General features: G+C 46.1%; 1 protein-coding gene across 6 annotated transcripts in view; it reads left to right on the forward strand.

Annotated features, from left to right (window-relative positions):
* smarca2 (SWI/SNF related, matrix associated, actin dependent regulator of chromatin, subfamily a, member 2) overlaps positions 1-17,622 on the forward strand; it is a 56,822-nt gene that overhangs the window by 19,275 nt on the left and 19,925 nt on the right. For 4 of the 6 annotated variants that reach the window (XM_048242712.1, XM_048242711.1, XM_048242716.1 and 1 more), the window contains 14 exons: positions 149-312; positions 1,119-1,185; positions 1,329-1,439; positions 1,797-2,039; positions 2,517-2,630; positions 3,150-3,257; positions 3,501-3,587; positions 3,759-3,805; positions 4,149-4,315; positions 5,011-5,174; positions 5,988-6,215; positions 6,828-6,890; positions 7,747-7,824; positions 8,762-8,980. In XM_048242712.1, coding sequence (XP_048098669.1) covers positions 149-312; positions 1,119-1,185; positions 1,329-1,439; positions 1,797-2,039; positions 2,517-2,630; positions 3,150-3,257; positions 3,501-3,587; positions 3,759-3,805; positions 4,149-4,315; positions 5,011-5,174; positions 5,988-6,215; positions 6,828-6,890; positions 7,747-7,824; positions 8,762-8,980 — 1,860 coding nt within the window. The remainder of the gene's footprint in view (positions 1-148; positions 313-1,118; positions 1,186-1,328; positions 1,440-1,796; positions 2,040-2,516; positions 2,631-3,149; positions 3,258-3,500; positions 3,588-3,758; positions 3,806-4,148; positions 4,316-5,010; positions 5,175-5,987; positions 6,216-6,827; positions 6,891-7,746; positions 7,825-8,761; positions 8,981-17,622) is intronic. The other 2 variants (XM_048242714.1, XM_048242715.1) reach the window with 1 other exon arrangement.

Genomic DNA, 17,622 nt, shown 5'->3' on the forward strand with positions numbered 1-17,622 from the left:
TCATTCTACAGTTTTCCACGATTTTCTGTGACATGCACAGCATGCAGAACTGTCTGTACCAAATGCTACATATGCAGTATGAAACCCATGCGTACTGTATCTCCGGCGTGTTAGTGAAACTCTTGTTTATCACTGTGCCCCTGCTCAGGTTCAGGGCCTGGAGTGGATGGTGTCCTTGTACAACAACAACCTGAACGGCATCCTGGCTGACGAGATGGGCCTGGGGAAGACCATCCAGACCATCGCCCTCATCACCTACCTGATGGAGCACAAGAGGCTCAACGGGCCCTACCTGATCATCGTGCCTCTCTCGTGCGTTACAGATCACGGCGACTCGCACCGCTCACTCACACACGCAGCGGCTTACACACACGCAGCGGCTTACACACCATAGCAGTTTTAATTCATCTTCCTCATTGAGGATACAGCTACGTACTGTCGGAGAGAATGCCGAGTGATGACCAATTCACCAAGATTCTTTCAGAGTGGCCAGATGGAGCTGGCTATTATGTGTTCTGTTAGTGGTAATTGTACCCCGCTCGGTCGACTCTGACGTAGTATATGTAGACGTAGACAGACATCACATTTGAGGAATATTCATTTATCCGAAAACAGCACAATCACTCTGCAGAGTTCAGGACCCAACTGTGAAATCACGTTGCCTTTGTTTTCACCTCCTTGCCTCCATGTGGGTGGTGTGATGGTAAAAGTTTTCTGATTTAGAGAGAGACTGCGGGTGAGGAAGGGAGGGAGAATCATCAATCGTTGAGTTGGCTCAGTGTGACTAGGGAGTGGATTTCCGGCTAATGGTGCAGAGAATGATCTGTCCAGGGAGCAGAGGGAACAGGGCATTTCACACTTGACCCACACACACACACACACACACACGCACCAGTGGTCACGCTCAAATACACACACACACACACACACACACAGACATAGGCAGAAACACACATGCATACACACAAACAGCTAGAATCACACACACACACACACACACACTCACACATACCTCTGTTGCTTTTCACACAGTGTGAATGGCTCCTGTGGAACAGATAAGCTTGCCGACAAAAATAGGCCACAGGTTATTATCAAAAAATGTTTTTCATTTCCTCCAGAACTCTCTCCAACTGGGTGTATGAGCTCGACAAGTGGGCGCCCTCCATTGTCAAGATTGCATACAAGGTTGGTCATCCACATCCACATTTCTCTTTTTTTTTCATATGTCCATCCATGTCCTCGTCCATCTTGGCATCTCCAAGTGTCTGACCCCTGTGCTCTCCCCCTGTTTCTGTCGTTGTTGTGGTGCTGCTGGCCCCTCTTGACAGGGCACGCCGGGCATGCGCCGATCGCTGGTGCCTCAGCTGCGCAGCGGCAAGTTCAACGTGCTCATCACCACCTATGAGTACATCATCAAGGACAAGCACATCCTGGCCAAGGTGAGTGTGGCAGCTGGGGCCCGTCTGGCTGATGGGCTAATTGGCTGCCTGAGCCAAAGGTGCTTAAACTCTCCAAACAGTTGCTGGGCAGGTTAAATTTGAGAAACCTGCAGCAAAAGTGTTTTTTTATTGACACAGGCTTCATTGTTGTGCAAGTGGATGCTGTTTGACCATTTGAAACTTTTCCATGGAACATTTGCAAGCTTTTGTAATCAGTCTGGCAAGTGGGAGCTGTTTGACCATTTGGAACTTTTGCATGGAACATTTGCAAGCTTTTGTCATCAGTCTTTGTCTGATGCAGTCGTTTTACACGTGGTCAGCGTTTGTGTTTGTGTGTTATTATTTCCCATCCTCCAGATCCGCTGGAAATACATGATCGTGGACGAGGGCCACCGCATGAAGAACCACCACTGCAAGCTGACGCAGGTGCTCAACACGCACTATGTGGCACCGCGGCGCCTCCTGCTCACAGGCACGCCGCTGCAGAACAAGCTGCCCGAGCTGTGGGCGCTACTCAACTTCCTGCTGCCCACCATCTTCAAGAGCTGCAGCACCTTCGAGCAGTGGTTCAACGCGCCCTTCGCCATGACCGGAGAGCGGGTAGGACACACAGAGAGCACCTGCAATGGGCACTCGCACTACACAAGAGTATTATGGACTTGGAATAGGCTGGCCACAGGAGGCCATCAATCAATCCCAGTTTCAATTTTTTTCCTTTATATATAGCCAGCAGCAGCAGACAGTGCCTCATGTCTACTGAAGTGCTTTCCACAGCCTGAGGCAAAACCTTTTGAAGATTTGTGCTTTGGGCTTTATTTTGCTATTCAGCTGAAACACACGTTGAAACTTTATATAAATGCATGCTTTAGCTCTATCAAAGTTTTGATAAAATCTCAAGGATTTCGAACGTCGGCTGTTTTTGCTTTGGCTTGACTTGGTGCATGGAATGATTGATTTGATTCCTTTAGACAGTTTTTGAATTAAATAAATGAAACCATTATTCCCCTGGAGGGAATTTGTCTTGCACTCAAGGGAGCCACATTTGTCATGCATTTTGCCTGTTTTATTGACTGGCAGGTGGATCTGAATGAAGAGGAGACCATTCTGATCATTCGCCGTCTGCACAAGGTGCTCCGCCCCTTCCTGCTGCGCCGCCTGAAGAAGGAAGTAGAATCTCAACTTCCTGAGAAGGTCAGCCTCCCTATCATACTGTTTGTTTGGGCCCTAATGTGTTTTGTTTTCTCACCCAGATCGGCAGAGAAGAGAGTTGTGAATCGGTTCATTATTCATGTCTATTTATGAATAATGGATATCTACCTTTTCTCCATTGCTTGTTGAATTTCAGATATTCCCTGTAGTCATTTAAACTCAAAAGGCGAAACTCAGTCGTGTGGAGAGACAAATTAGCATTCAGAGCTGACACCTGCTCCCTTTTCATGATACAAATGTGATGAAATGGGCCTCATTAATGGCCATATGCCTCGAGTAATAACTATGGAGAAAGACTTTCCAGCCTAAACCTCCCGCTGGCTAAGGAGTAGAAATCCTCTAATCCTGGTCCTCCACACTGGTGTAGGGTAGTTTGCTCAAGGGGATTACCCCATCAAAGCAGATGCCATCGCATTCCAGCTAGCCAGCATGGGAGTCACACATTAAAGCGGTCATCACAGGAACACCTCTGGACCTCTCTCTCTGCCTTTGCTCACTCAGGTGGAGTATGTCATCAAATGTGACATGTCGGCCATCCAGAAGGTTCTGTATCGGCACATGCAAGGCAAGGGCATCCTGCTGACCGATGGCTCTGAGAAGGACAAGAAGGTAGGGAGCCAAAAGCGAGGAGAGGAGAGGAGATGCCAACTCCAGTGGAAGATCACAGAGGATTATATATTTTGCAGAGACTTCATGCTATTTCTCTCTCTCTCTCTCTCTTTCTCTCTCATGCTCACATTCTTGTTCCTCTCCCTCCCTCCCATCCTCTCTATCTCCCTCTCTCTCTCGTTCTTTCTCTTTCGCTCTCTCTCTCACTCTCTCTTGCATTGACTCCTGGTGGGCCACCCCAAGGGCAAAGGAGGTGCGAAAACCTTGATGAACACCATTATGCAGCTGAAGAAGATCTGCAATCATCCTTACATGTTCCAGCACATAGAGGTGAGTCAGTGCTCTCTGGGCTCTCACTGCTGTTGATTGGTGCCTGAGGTGTGTGTATGCGGATGTGCGTGAGAGGCATGGGGTGGAAGGCTGTAAGGAAGAGCTCAGCTTGTTGATCAAAAGGGGCTTGAATCCCACTCAGTTTGCCTTTTTTTTCTTTCTTTTTTCCAGGAATCCTTCGCAGAGCACTTGGGCTTTGCGAATGGCATCATTAGCGGGTGAGGAAGCAGGAGGAAGAAGTCTCACGATATGCATTTGAAAACAGGGCTCAGAATCAAGCTGGGCCCTGCATAGTATCTGGGTCTCGTGATTGCCCCATGGGAACCAATATCAGTTCAAACAAAGCAGACCCTGTGTAACCAAGTGAATGTTGTTTGTTTTCCTTTTATCTCTGCATGATCCTTCCCTTATTTCTTCTTCTTTAAACTCCTCTATCCCCTTCCTCTTCTTTTTCTTTACCTTCCTCCTTGTTTGTGTTTATCTCCATCTTTTTTCTTCTTCCCTTCCGTTTTTTCCTCCTCTTCCTCTCTTCCCATGTGCCCCCCACCCCATCTCTTGCAGTCCAGAGTTGTACCGTGCGTCTGGTAAGTTTGAGCTGCTAGACCGCATCCTGCCCAAGCTGCAGGCCACCAACCACCGCGTGCTGCTCTTCTGCCAGATGACCACCCTCATGACCATCATGGAGGACTACTTTGGCTACCGCAACTTCAAGTACTTGCGCCTGGACGGTGAGCGCCTACACCCGAACACCCCCCTCCCCTGCTCTCTCCCCCACCTGTTATTCTCAGCTGTCATTAAAGATGAATGCTTGTGTGGACTAATCAACGGAGTATCCCGCTGTTCTGGTGGGCAAGTTAAGGTGGTTGCCTGCGGGTAGTTTCTTTCTAGCTATTCTCGAGTGACAATTCTGGTATATACTAGTAATGCACTGATATTTGGAAGTATACGATTTTGACTGAATGGGAAGACCTTTGAGACAGTGTTTTATCACTGAGTTCTATCACTTATCCAGAGTGTAGACCAGTGTTTCTCAAAGTGTGGTCCGGGGACCACTAGTGGTCCGCAAGCTATCCCAAGTGGTCCGCAAGCAGACGTGGTAAAACATAATATAGATGAGTGGTTTGCAATATTGAACCAACTTGTATGTAAATTCAAACAGTTCTGCAACATGCCTATGTATGCTACGCCAGTTTAAATCATATGAATCCTCTGATACAATAAGCACAGTGAGGCCTATTGTGTAATATACTGTTGAAGTACGTCTACTCTTCTTTTTTTTTTAGCTAGGTGGTCCGTGAGGTTTTTTTTCATTTGTTAAGTGGTCCTTGGTCTGAAAAAGTTCACGCAAAAATGAGAAACACTGGTGTAGACTGTGCTAGACGCTGTGTGAGGTTTCCTCTGTTATGTTGTGTGTGGTGACCAGGGACCACCAAGTCAGAGGACCGTGCGGCACTGCTGAAGAAGTTCAACGAGCCGGGCTCGCAGTACTTCATCTTCCTGCTGAGCACACGCGCCGGGGGGCTCGGCCTCAACCTGCAGGCCGCCGACACCGTAGTCATCTTCGACAGCGACTGGAACCCCCACCAGGTACTCGCGCTCTGACTCTCCTACACAAAACACACACACACACACACACACACACACACTGCTCCCTCCTACCACGAGTCAGGCATTCTCAATTACCCAATTCCCTGCAGGCTCAATTTGATTACATTTTAGATGTAATGAGACACACCCCTCCCCCCCCCCCTCTCTCTCTGCTTCTCTCTCTTTCTCCCCTTCCCTTATTTCATTCTACCAGGTTCATAATCAGGGTTTTTCCGCTCTGTACCATGGCAACCAGCGTAGTTAACGCTCAGCTGAATGAATTAAACTTCAAAATTAAATGATTTAAATGACTTTCCCAAAGCTCCCCTAAGGAAAAAGAAGTAAATCTGCGTTTTAATAACTGCTTTTATTACCCTATAGCAGATATCCCGCTTCTCACTCCATGCATTCCAGTCCTGCATGCCTGGTTTATTTTGAACATTCTGTGTTTGTAAATCTGATTCACACCCACAGTCATTCTAGGTCGCCTGTTATAAATCAGTTGAGGTCATCACCAGCAACCGAATAGCCTCTTCATCTATCTCCTCCCTCCTTCGAAAATCACTCCTTTCAAGAAACAGTTTGATTACTCTATTCAGTGATGGTGTCAGGTCAGCCAAGGAAGAGGAGTAATCTTTTCCCTTCCATTTCATCTCCCTCTCACCTCTCTCTCTCTCTCTCTCTCTCTTTCTCTTTCTCTTTTTTCCCCTTATGGATGTAATTCACCTCTGTCCCCTACATATAACATGCTGTTTCAATATCCTCTCTCATTCTCTCTCTCTCTCTCTCTCTTTCTCTCTGTCCCTCCATCAGGATCTGCAGGCGCAGGACCGCGCTCACCGCATCGGGCAGCAGAACGAGGTGCGCGTGCTGCGCCTCTGCACCGTCAACAGCGTGGAGGAGAAGATCCTGGCCGCCGCCAAGTACAAGCTCAACGTGGACCAGAAGGTCATCCAGGCCGGCATGTTCGACCAGAAGTCGTCCAGCCACGAGCGCCGCGCCTTCCTTCAGGCCATCCTGGAGCACGAGGAGCAGAACGAGGTCCGTCCTGCTGTCCCCTTCGCTGGTCTAACTCTCCCCTCCCAAGTCTGTACTCTACCAGACTGTGTTTAGGAGCCATTGGCTTCATTGCAGGACTCATTGGTTGTATTTATTCCCTTTGCCTCACTAACATTTATATTATTCTATTCATTTAGCTTACACTTTTGTCCAAAGTGACTTACAAAGGTTAGATTATTTACCTTAGCAAAGGTTAGATTCTTTACCTTAGCAAAGGTTAGATTATTTACGAAGAGAATGATCTGCTGGATAAATGTGACAGTGCTGGTATGAAATACAGAGAAAAAAAAACATAAAAAAAACAGCTTGAGTTTTGAGCAAATTTGAAGAGAACTCCAAACGCAGACATCAAAAGCCACTTCTCCCTGTTGCGACGGGATTTAGCCAGTAGAGGATGCTGTTTGTGCACAGATAGGTCAAGAGCGTCCGGGAGCTTTGGGGCACATAGAATAGAATAGATCTTTATTGTCATTGTCACAGGTACAACAAAATGTAAAGTGCTCTCCAGTCAGTGTATCATATCATTCATAGAGTCTATATATAAAAAAGAAATATAAATTGCTATGTCTCCTTTTTTTCCCCACATGCCCCTAGAGCTCCAGTACCGTGGCGTCTCCGAGTCAGCTCCAGAACTCCGGAGCCTTCACAGAGACGCTGGTATTTATTATCACCGCCATCCGTAAATAACAAACCCAAATGCCACGCTCTTGAGAAAGAGGCTCCATGGAGTAGTGCCACTGTGATAAGCCAAGCAGCGCAAAGCAATAACATTTCTCTGCCCTCTGTGTTTCACATGGAGAACAGAGGCAGGGAGACCACCGGCAGTTCTATATTAATTTGGGCATCCTAGCGTTCTCATGCAGCAAAGCCAATTTATTCTGTCTGCCAAATCATTATAGTAGTCCCTCACAGCACTCGCTCCTCAGGCTAGTCATAAAAACGTGGTTAGTGCAAGTTTCAGTTCAAATTTATTTATATCACAGTGACCATACAAAATGGTCATTCAGTGCGCTAAATGCCATTTCATCCTTTAGATTCGCCCTTTTGTTTAGATTTGAGTAGTTGCTATTTCTCCTTTTCCTACCAATGCATTTCTGTAGTTGCAACCCAACAGCCGTATACAGCACCAAATGAGGAGCATCTCAAATGTCCTTAGAGTGATCTGGAACTGAATGCATTTCACACATGGTTGGTGTTTGTATGCGGTGCATTCATGCAGTTCTGCTACATTCACTCAACTCTCCCACGCCACTCATCCCCACCGCTCTCTAGCCAAACAACACTGGAGTTTTACAATCTGTCTCTCTCCCTCTCTCTGCCTCTCTCTGCCTCTCTCTCCCTCTCTCTGCCTCTCTCTCTCCCTCTCTCTCCCTCTCTCTGCCTCCCCTCCTTCCCTCTCTCTGCCTCTCTCTGCCTCTCTCTGCCTCTCTCTCCCTCTCTCTCTCTCTCTCTCTCTCCCTCTCTCTCCCTCTCTCTGCCTCCCCTCCTTCCCTCTCCATCTCTCTGGCCTTAGGAGGAAGATGAGGTCCCAGATGACGAGACCCTGAACCAGATGATCGCCAGGATCGAGGACGAGTTTGAACTCTTCATGGTAAAGCACCAATCTCATAAACAAGTCTCCACCACCCCCACCATAACCTGCCCCCACACACACACACACACACACACACACACACACACACACACACAGACACACACACACACCATCCTATTTAGTAAGCACAACAGCTTACAGCAAAAAAAACTTTAAATCTTTGCCGAGTGGAATCCCAATAGCAGGCTGTGTGGTGCACTGATAGCGTATGCGCTCAGAGGTGGAGATACCTATAATCAGGCTTGTTTGTTCTGTGGAGTGTGTGGTGTGCTTTAGGACCTGCAGATTGCTTTGGTGTGCTTTAGGACCTGCAGATTGCTTTGCTGTCCCTCGGCTCATCTCTCGACACAACCCGTCATCACATGGCACATGATTGGCACAGTGCAGCGTAGTTCTCCGGTGCTGCCAGGGGACTTGGGGAAAGGAAATTTAAGGGTGGGAGAAAAGATTGGGAGGTGTGATTGATTATTTGTTTATTTCCGCAATCCGTTAGTGACAATAGCATGTATCAGGGCTCCTATCTCCATTCTAATGGGCCTGAGATATTCTGCACACACATACAGAGACATTATCCATTGTGCATATATTTGAGTATGAACTATGCAAATCGTTGCTTATTATTTTGTGGAGGCAGTGTGCGTTCAGTAAAGAAAGCTTGAAGCTCGGGGACCTTATTACAGAAATGTCCTAACTTTAGGCTTTCTTTACAGACTACTGGTCATGAAAAACAAAGAGCAAAATGTAAAAATGAACTGCAATTCTTAACAAGATGAAATCCTTAACATGGTTTGTAACAAAATGTACACTGATTAGATGCATGTAACTCACAGTCAGTTTTACCCAGGGAAGTATGGAATGGCTTAAACTCTGAGCGCGTTTGACCTCTCAACCTCTTCCTCCTCCTCCTCACCCCTGTGTCATGTTCATCCTTCAGCGCATGGACCTTGACCGGAGGCGTGAGGACGCCCGCAACCCCAAGCGCAAGCCGCGGCTGATGGAGGAGGACGAGCTGCCCAACTGGATCCTGAAGGACGATGCGGAGGTGGAGCGGCTCACCTGCGAGGAGGAGGAGGAGAAGATGTTCGGCCGCGGCTCCCGCTCGCGCCGCGATGTGGACTACAGCGACGCGCTGACCGAGAAGCAGTGGCTGAGGGTAAGGCACGCCTCAGCAGCGTTCTCTCCACACCCCCGTCTCACTCCAAAGCTGTTCCATGCTGTACATGTTTTCACTATTCCCTCTACCCCAGAACTAGCCTGGAGATTTCAGACCCAAATCCGAAAGATTAAGGGTCTGGCCATGACTAATGTAATGTAACTCGAGGGGCGGCACCAAGCATGCATTTGAAAATCTCACTAGGGCTGTAGCAATACACTAATCTCACGATACGATACGATACACGATATTCAGCTCACGATACGATATATATCACGATATTCAGCCAACGATACAATTCAATATAATTCGATACACTTAGTGCTCCAACACATCTGCTTTTAAGCATGAAGGTGCTGGATTTATATTCGCCCCTGGATTTATATTCGCCGCCATTTTCTTGAATCGCCTCCCTCGCTCTGATTCCTAAACAGAAGGAGGTAGACGTCGGCGTCTGTGTAAAGTTAGTACAGGTGACTTGCTGTATGCCGACTAGTGGCTGGCTGATCAAATCGCTCTTCCTGCAACGCGAACAGGGGTAAACACGAGGGATTTGGGATTTGGGACTTATGTATCGATACTCGCAGCTTAAAAATCGATACTTTCTTGGGGGAAAAATAACGATTTATATTGCAGAATCGATAAAATTGCTCAGCCTTAAATCTCACTGCACACAATTGGATAACACTACGACCAATGTTTACTGATTGATTCCGGACTTCGACGCAATTGGATAACACTACGACCAATGTTTACTGACTGATTCGTTACAGCGCTGTCGTCATCTGTTTAGCTCGCCTCTAGCCCGTCTATATCAGATACACCGATGCACAATACAAGGGACAAGTAATGACCATAATACTCATTGCCAGAGTGACTCACTGAGCAAATTCAAATTGTGCTCCCGCGAGGATTTCCAGGTTACCCCAGAACATTTTTCACACATGATTCCCTGGATATTGGAGGTCACATGTGCAAATAGCACAACTCACCTTTCTTTTTATTTAGTCTACTCTGGTTTAGGGGTCGATCAATTATCGGCCAGGCCGATTATTAGGGCCGATATTTAGCATTTTTATAATAATCGGTATCGGCCATTTTTTCCACCGATAAGCCGATATTGAAATGGATAAACAATGAAACGCTACTTTGTCTGTAAAGCGCCTCTCACCTTGCATTTGCTACTCTGTGGTCAAGAGCATTGTCCCGCCCACTACACCGCTCTGATTTGTTAGTTAGCACGGTCACAGCCAATCAGGAGCGAAGACTGAACATAGAGAAAGTTTCTCACTGAGGCAGACTGTAGACTGGACTTCAGCTGTAATGAGCTATTTTTCTCAAGGTAAAGAAGAGCCTACCTTACATTGCTGAAGTTGCAATGAATCACAATAATCTACACTGAAGTTACAAAACACCACTTTGTAAGCTATTGTCTCTTTGATCCGGTTCAATAAGTAGCACCCACTTCCCTTCATTTAGTGAATTCCCGATTGATGCACGCTAGTGATGCTGTTTACTAGTTAGCCACCTACAAACTTCGGTGCTGCGCTGGCCGGGAGTTCTCTGCCTCCGCCTAGTCCGTTAAGTCCTAAATTATGCTAACGCCAAAAGTCTAATTGCTCCTTATGAAATGGACTGTCAGAAAAGACTACATGCACCCAGGGCCAGCCGTAATTTAATCCGGACCTGAACTAAATCCCAAGGCCCTCAGTTGGCTATTAACGTGCCTTTTAGGCTCTCAAAAAGTGTAGCTTATAGCCTACATATGAACACAAAATTGCATGCTTAAATAGCCTAAGAACTATTTTAAAAACTGTTTTGTTAAACTATTCAACCGTGAATTTGCCATCACGCATGCACCTCTTCCTCTCCCTCTCCCTCTCGCACTCATACATATGATGGCAAAGCATCCTCTTTGTGACGGGTCCCTTAACAAGCACATAGCCCATTGTGTAGGCCTACTCTATGAAAATAATTGCTATCAGTGTATCAACATGATACACAGGATTTACACTTGCAAGTGATGCAAGTTGATAGACAATTGTGTATTAAAAGAAGAAAGAAAAGTTTGCATAATTTCAATGCTTTTGAATTAAATCTTTGCAGCATATCGCCTTCACTATCTACCCCCCTTTTTGACAACTGACATATCGGTTTTACATATCGGTTATCGGCCTCCTGTTTTGGTAATAATTGATATCGGTATCGGCCCTCAAAAAACTATATCGGTCGATCCCTACTCTGGTTCTATTCTTTGCTTTCTGTGTTTTTTTGCAGTTGTTAAGTAAGTAAGGTCGTTCTAATCTCCGTCTCTCCTCTCTGCCCTCGCTCTCTTTCAGTTGATGTTGCTCCTTTTTCATGGAATTGGTTTTTGTCCCCAATGGAATGATATTAGTCAAAGACAGTCCTGTCCTTCACCACGGCCACCTGTCCCTAAGGCTCTTTTGTTTTATTTTGGTCGACTTTAGTCCTATTCTCCATCTCCATCTCTCGTCTGCCCTGTCTCTCTTTTGGTTGATGTTGTTGCCTTTACTTTTGCCTCCTTTTTCATTTCATTCATGGTGCAAATGAGGATGCACCTTTCTGTGTCTCTGAGGTTAATGTGAGCAATGCCTTTAGGAGGGTTAATTGCAGAAAAGCTGTTGGACCGGATGGAATTTCTAACAGGGTTTTGAAATCCTGTGCTGCTCAGTTAGCTCCTGTGTTCACTTATATCTTTAACACATCATTGGCTCAAGAGACAGTTCCTACTTGCCTCAAGCAGTCTGTTATTGTTCCAGTACCGAAAAACAAAAGTCCATCATGTCTGAATGACTACCGCCCAGTAGCCCTGACGTCTACAGTGATGAAGTGTTTTGAGAAGCTTGTGAAAAACATTATCTGCTCATCCCTTCCTGCCTCCTTCGACCCTCTCCAATTTGCTTACAGAGCCAACAGGTCTACAGAGGATGCCATCTCAAACCTCATGCACACCACCTTAACTCACCTGGAGAAGGGGAATGGGAATTATATGAGGATGCTGTTCATTGACTTTAGTTCAACATTCAACACGATAGTACCTCTCACCTTGGTCACAAAGATGAAGGCCTTAGGACTGAACACCACCCTGTGTCACTGGATATTTGACTTTCTCACCAAACCGTTCACAAGTGGTTAGAGTGGGGGGTCTGACATCTGACACATTAACCATCAGCACTGGTGCTCCCCAAGGCTGTGTTTTGAGTCCAGTGCTGTACAACATCTACACACATGACTGCAAAGCCAACAGTATTAACTCCATCATTAAGTTTGAAGATGACACAGTGATCTTGGGCCTGATTAGTAACAACAATGAACAGCTCTACTTGGATCAGGTTGATGAGGTGGCACAGTGGTGTTAATCTAACAGCTTGACACTGAATGTCAATAAAAGCAAGGAAATGGTAGTGGATTACAGAAGGCAGCAGCAGACCTACAGTTACACCCCACTAATGATCAACGGGCAACCTGTAGAGAGAGTCATAAGTTTTAAATACCTTGGTGTCCACATTACTGAAGACTTAACATGGACTGTTAACACTCAATATGTTCTGAAGAAGTCCAGACAACGACTCTACTTCCTTCGTCAGCTAAGGAAATTCAAAGTTTCTACATCCAATGTGAAGGCCTTCTACACTTCAGCAGTTGAGAGTGTTCTAACTGGTAGCATCATCACCTGGTATGGGAACTCCACAGTTAGAGATTGTAGTACTCTGCAGAGAGTAGTGCGCTCAGCTGAACGCACCATAAGAACTCAACTCCCTGCTCTACAAGATATCTATTCCAGAAGAGTACTCCTAAGAGCCCAAAAGATTCTGAAGGACTCTTCTCATCCTAACAATGGATTATTCCTACCGCTGAAATCAAGAAGACGCCTATGTAGTCACAAAGCCAGAACTCAGAGATTTAGGAGAAGTTTTTATCCCCAGGCCATCCGAACTCTGAACTCACACAACCCCCACATACACAGCACATTGTCTTCAGGATCTTCTCCAACACTCCACATCCTCTACATACTTACAGCACACTGCCCCCACCTACACACACACACACACACACACACACACACACACAGTCACTGCTCCACTCCCCTCCCGCCCACACACACATCTTCACTGTCATCACTCACATACATCATACATACAGTACTCTGCTTGCAATAGTAAGTCCCTTCACCATACTTGCAGTACACTGCCCCCCCCCTCCCCTACATACACAGCACATTATTTCATCAGGAACCTTCTCCAACACACATCCCCAACATACTTACAGCACACTGCCCCCAATACACAGCACATTGTCTCATGAGGAAGCTTCTCCAACACACATATTGCACACTGCCCTCTCCCCACATTTACAGCACACTATCCCATCTACCTTGTCATCCCCCAACACACACACCAAGACCCCTGGCAGTTGGGTTAGCCCCCTTGAGCCGGTGGATCTGCCCAAGGTTTCTTCCTTGGTAAGGGAGTTTTTCCTTGCCCCTGTTGCTCTTGGGTGCTCCTTGTTGGTCCCCCAATCCCTCCCCACCTTTCTTATGTAGCTCTTTGCCACTTAATCTACTAAACCCCTCTTCTACTGCACCCTCCCCATACCCCATAAATGCACAAATAGTTGTCACCAGACATAATATTCACTAAATTTAACACTTACTTCCAGTAACTATATGCATGTGACCATAAACTTCCTTGTATCCTTGTATCATTAGTTTGTGTGTCTAGCTGTCTTTTGTTTGTGTTTACCTCTGTGTCTGTTTCTTCCTCCCTTTGTCTTGACTGTCACTGTCTTCCATTCTCTCTCTATCTCTCTCTCTCTCTTTTGCTCTCTGTGCTCGCCTGTAGTGCAATCATTTTGCATCTCACTTTTTCTGATTCTCTCCATTTCTCACGTTCACACTCCTTTCCTCTTCTTTCATTTGATCTCCATTTTCCTGTTATACCTGTTCAGTAGACCCTTTTTCTTCTTTTTTGTATGTAACCCCTGCTTTTACATCAGCAACATTAAATCCTTTTTCTATATACACCCCTCATTCTCTTTCTCTCTCTCCCTCTCCCCCACTCTCTGATCTTTATCTTCCTCTCGTTCCTATCTAAGCCTTAGACTCCAATTAGACTCCCTGCAAACATCTTTCTCTCCTGCTTTCATTTCCTCTAGATAGATAGATAGATAGATAGATAGATAGATAGATAGATACTTTATTGATCCCCAGGGGAAATTCAAGAAATTCCTCTCTCCACTTCTCCACTTCTCCACTTTCTCTCGCTTTATTCCAGAGAAGGATTAAGTTTAGTGTCACCACCACATGTAAGGAATCTGTATAAAAGGTAATACGAAAGACCCACGTGTGGAATGTGCCTGGGACTGGGGCTCAATCTCCAGGGAATTCTGTTGCCCTGTATGCACTCTCTACCAGTGGCATTGTATGGAGCTTGAGAAATATACTGTGCCTATCGTGTGTGTGTGTGTGTGTGTGTGTGTGTGTGTGTGTATACACGTACAGAATGTGTATAGCTTACACTGATACACACACATACAATAAGGCTAGTTACCTAGGCATATGTGGCGCCATTCAGCAATTTGCACATGCAAGCACACCACATCAAATGCAGTGCGTAATGAGCGAATGGCCACAAACTCAGGCGTCAGCTAACCACCACCCCCCACCCGCCAGAATATTTCTTTCTTTCCTGAAATGGAGCGACGCTTTCTGCTGACCGTAAACTCCCTCGGCTGCTGTCCCCTGCAGCGCTGTCTCTTTCAGTTCAGCGCTGCATCCAATCAGCGCAGTAGTATTAAAAACTCCTATTGCAGCAGTCTCACTCACACACATACACACACACACACACACACACACACACACTCACTTACGCACCAGCTCACCCGTAATCCTTTTTTTATACACTCTACAATGCCTTTGAGAGGAGTGCCAATACTTACTGCTCAGTATTCATGTCGTCTTCCACACTATTGTCACTGACACCTCCTCGCTAGTGGGAATTGAGTTGAATGCAGATGCCAATGAATTTTCATAACCGGTACCCATGCATCTTAAAGGAGTTTAGGGAGCCTAGCACCTGATGGAGCGCAGCTTGACTGGTTGTGCTTGGGTGATGAAGAGAAATAAATAAAAATAGACGGAAGTAATGAGATTTGCTCTGTGCTGGTTGTCACACTGATCCTGATGCGTGACAACATGCCTTGGGTTAAATTACAGGGGTAAGCCAAGCCACTTAGGGGAGCAGGAGTACCTGCAGGTAGGGCAGAGAGGAGAGAGAGGGGAACAGGAGTACCTGCAGGTAGGGCAGAGAGGAGAGAGAGGGGAACAGGAGTACCTGCAGGTAGGGCAGAGAGAGAGAGACAGTGGGGAGCCATTGTTGTGTAAGTGACCCAGCTTGCTCTGTTGCAGCATCTTGTGTGCGGCACAGAGCTGTAGAGAGTGTTGATGAAGCAGAGACAGAGATGGAGGGAGGAAGGATAGGAGTTCAGGAGCTCAGAAGTGTGAGTTCATTCCCAACACTGCGTCAGAGTTTGCAGGTGTTAATAGGGTAACCCCAGCTTGGGAATCAGGGGGCGTATTACAGAAACTTCCTAACTCGAAAATCCTATCTTATCTGTTTTGGTAACTACGGTAACAAGGGTTAGGATCGGATTTAGGAAAAAAGTCATTACAGAACAGCCGATCCTAAAGTCAGTTTCTTATCTTAACTCCAGATAGGAAATGTGTATTACAGAAAATATCCTAAGTTACCAAAATCCTAAATAAACTGTCCTAACTTTAGGATGACCCATCAGCTCTCCTAACTGTCAAATTACTGTTACAAATAAGCGAGATGGCTGCTCTTTTGTTACATGTAGCGCAGGTACTGTCTGTATAAATCGTCTTGTAAATAAACTACCAGTGCTTTTTCAAAGTTCACAATGTCTCGTTTTAAATGGCAAGGCCCTCGGAAGTCTAACAATGAAGTATGGAGCTACTTTGAGACTCGTAAATGGTGTAAAACAGTGATTTATTTGCATGGCTAGGCGGATAACTAGCGTCCGATTTCTGAGTGCAGGGGACAAGCAGATGAGCTAGACATACGTTCACACTCGGTATCATGTTTCAACACACTTTAGGTCAATATCACACCGGAATTCTCCTTTAACAGAGGTGGCAAAAGCCATTGGTGGATTAGCGCGAAGTTACATCAAGTTTCCAACGGGTAATGAACTCCACATTGAATTATTATTATGATAGCTGCTAGTTGTGAAGTGAGGTGATCCAACAACAAGTTTCATCTGTTGCTAAGTAACAGACATAAAAGCTGAACGTCGATGCTAGATCGCCTACTTAGGATATCTTAACTTGAGATAAGATAGGATTTTTCTCAATTTGGTATTACAGAAACATATCCTATCTTAATTTAGGAATCCTATCTTACACTTCTCCTATCTTAACTTAGGACTTAAGATAGGAAGTTTCTGTAATACGGCCCCAGGCTTGCAGCAATTGTAGGCATCGGAAAGGTTTAATAAGAGGCCCAGGAAATGCTCACAAATTTTCAGTGTGTAACCCTATGGGTTGTGTATATGGGTTGTGTGCACTGTGTAACCCTATGGGTTGTGTACAACCTAAGGGACAGAGTCCAATTTATCAGGACCCATCAACCCAACAACCCAATCATCACTGCTTCTTCTTCCATGCTCCCTGATTTAAGGACGGGCTATTTTTTAACTTCGCTGTGTGTGGAGTGATTGTGTGTGTGTGTGTAGTGTAGCACACTGGTAGCACACAGCCCCCCCTTCACATTGAGCCCTGTGAAAGTGATAGTAATCCATCAGCTCCTCAGAGCTGACAGAAAAATCACTGCTATCATCGTTGGTTTGACATAGCGGAGTAATCTTCGTCTCCACTGGTCACTGTGCTCAAAGCTACCTGACACGCATACAAATTCACAAAATAGATCGACAGGGAGGAAAAGAAAAGAAAACACTCAAAACACAAAATTTTTTGTTTGTTTCACATTTTACAATGTAAAAGCTTGACGCTGCTCTCCAGATGATTGCACATCACAACGATTGCACATTTTGGCAGGCAGGTGTCAAATTGTCCTGCTGAAATTTACAGCAACCAAATCCCCCCGGTTTCATTCTCCCATGCCTAGCCCTAGCGTAGGGCTCTCCATCTGGGCTGATTATGAATTATGACAGCATTTGGTGCACGACGAGGCCGGGGCTCTTGCCGGAGGTTTTCAGAGTCAACTCAACTCCTGACTGTTTTTTCGCTCGCGTCACCCGAGAAACAAAAGGGAGGAGGCTCTGATCTGCGGCGGCGGCAGAGAGGAGACGTCAGGCAGATGGGACCCATTAGCGATCAGTTGGGCGTAATTAGCCGCCCCACAATCACGTTAGATCATAAATCTATCACGGCACGTCTTCTCCCGGGTCGGCGCGGAGACGCGCATGCATTGTTCCATTTTCCGTGCCGCAGCCAGATGTGACAGCGATTGTGTTAAGTGTGTGTTTGCGTGTCTGTGTTTAGTGGATGTGCGTGTCCATGTCTTTGTGTGTGTGTGTGTGTCAGGGCTCCAGACTAACTTTTTGCACTGGTTGCACTGGTGCGCCTAACTTTTTTTCTTAGG

The sequence above is a fragment of the Alosa alosa genome, chromosome 5, assembly GCF_017589495.1.
Source record: "Alosa alosa isolate M-15738 ecotype Scorff River chromosome 5, AALO_Geno_1.1, whole genome shotgun sequence".
Classification (NCBI taxonomy): Eukaryota; Metazoa; Chordata; class Actinopteri; order Clupeiformes; family Clupeidae; genus Alosa; species Alosa alosa.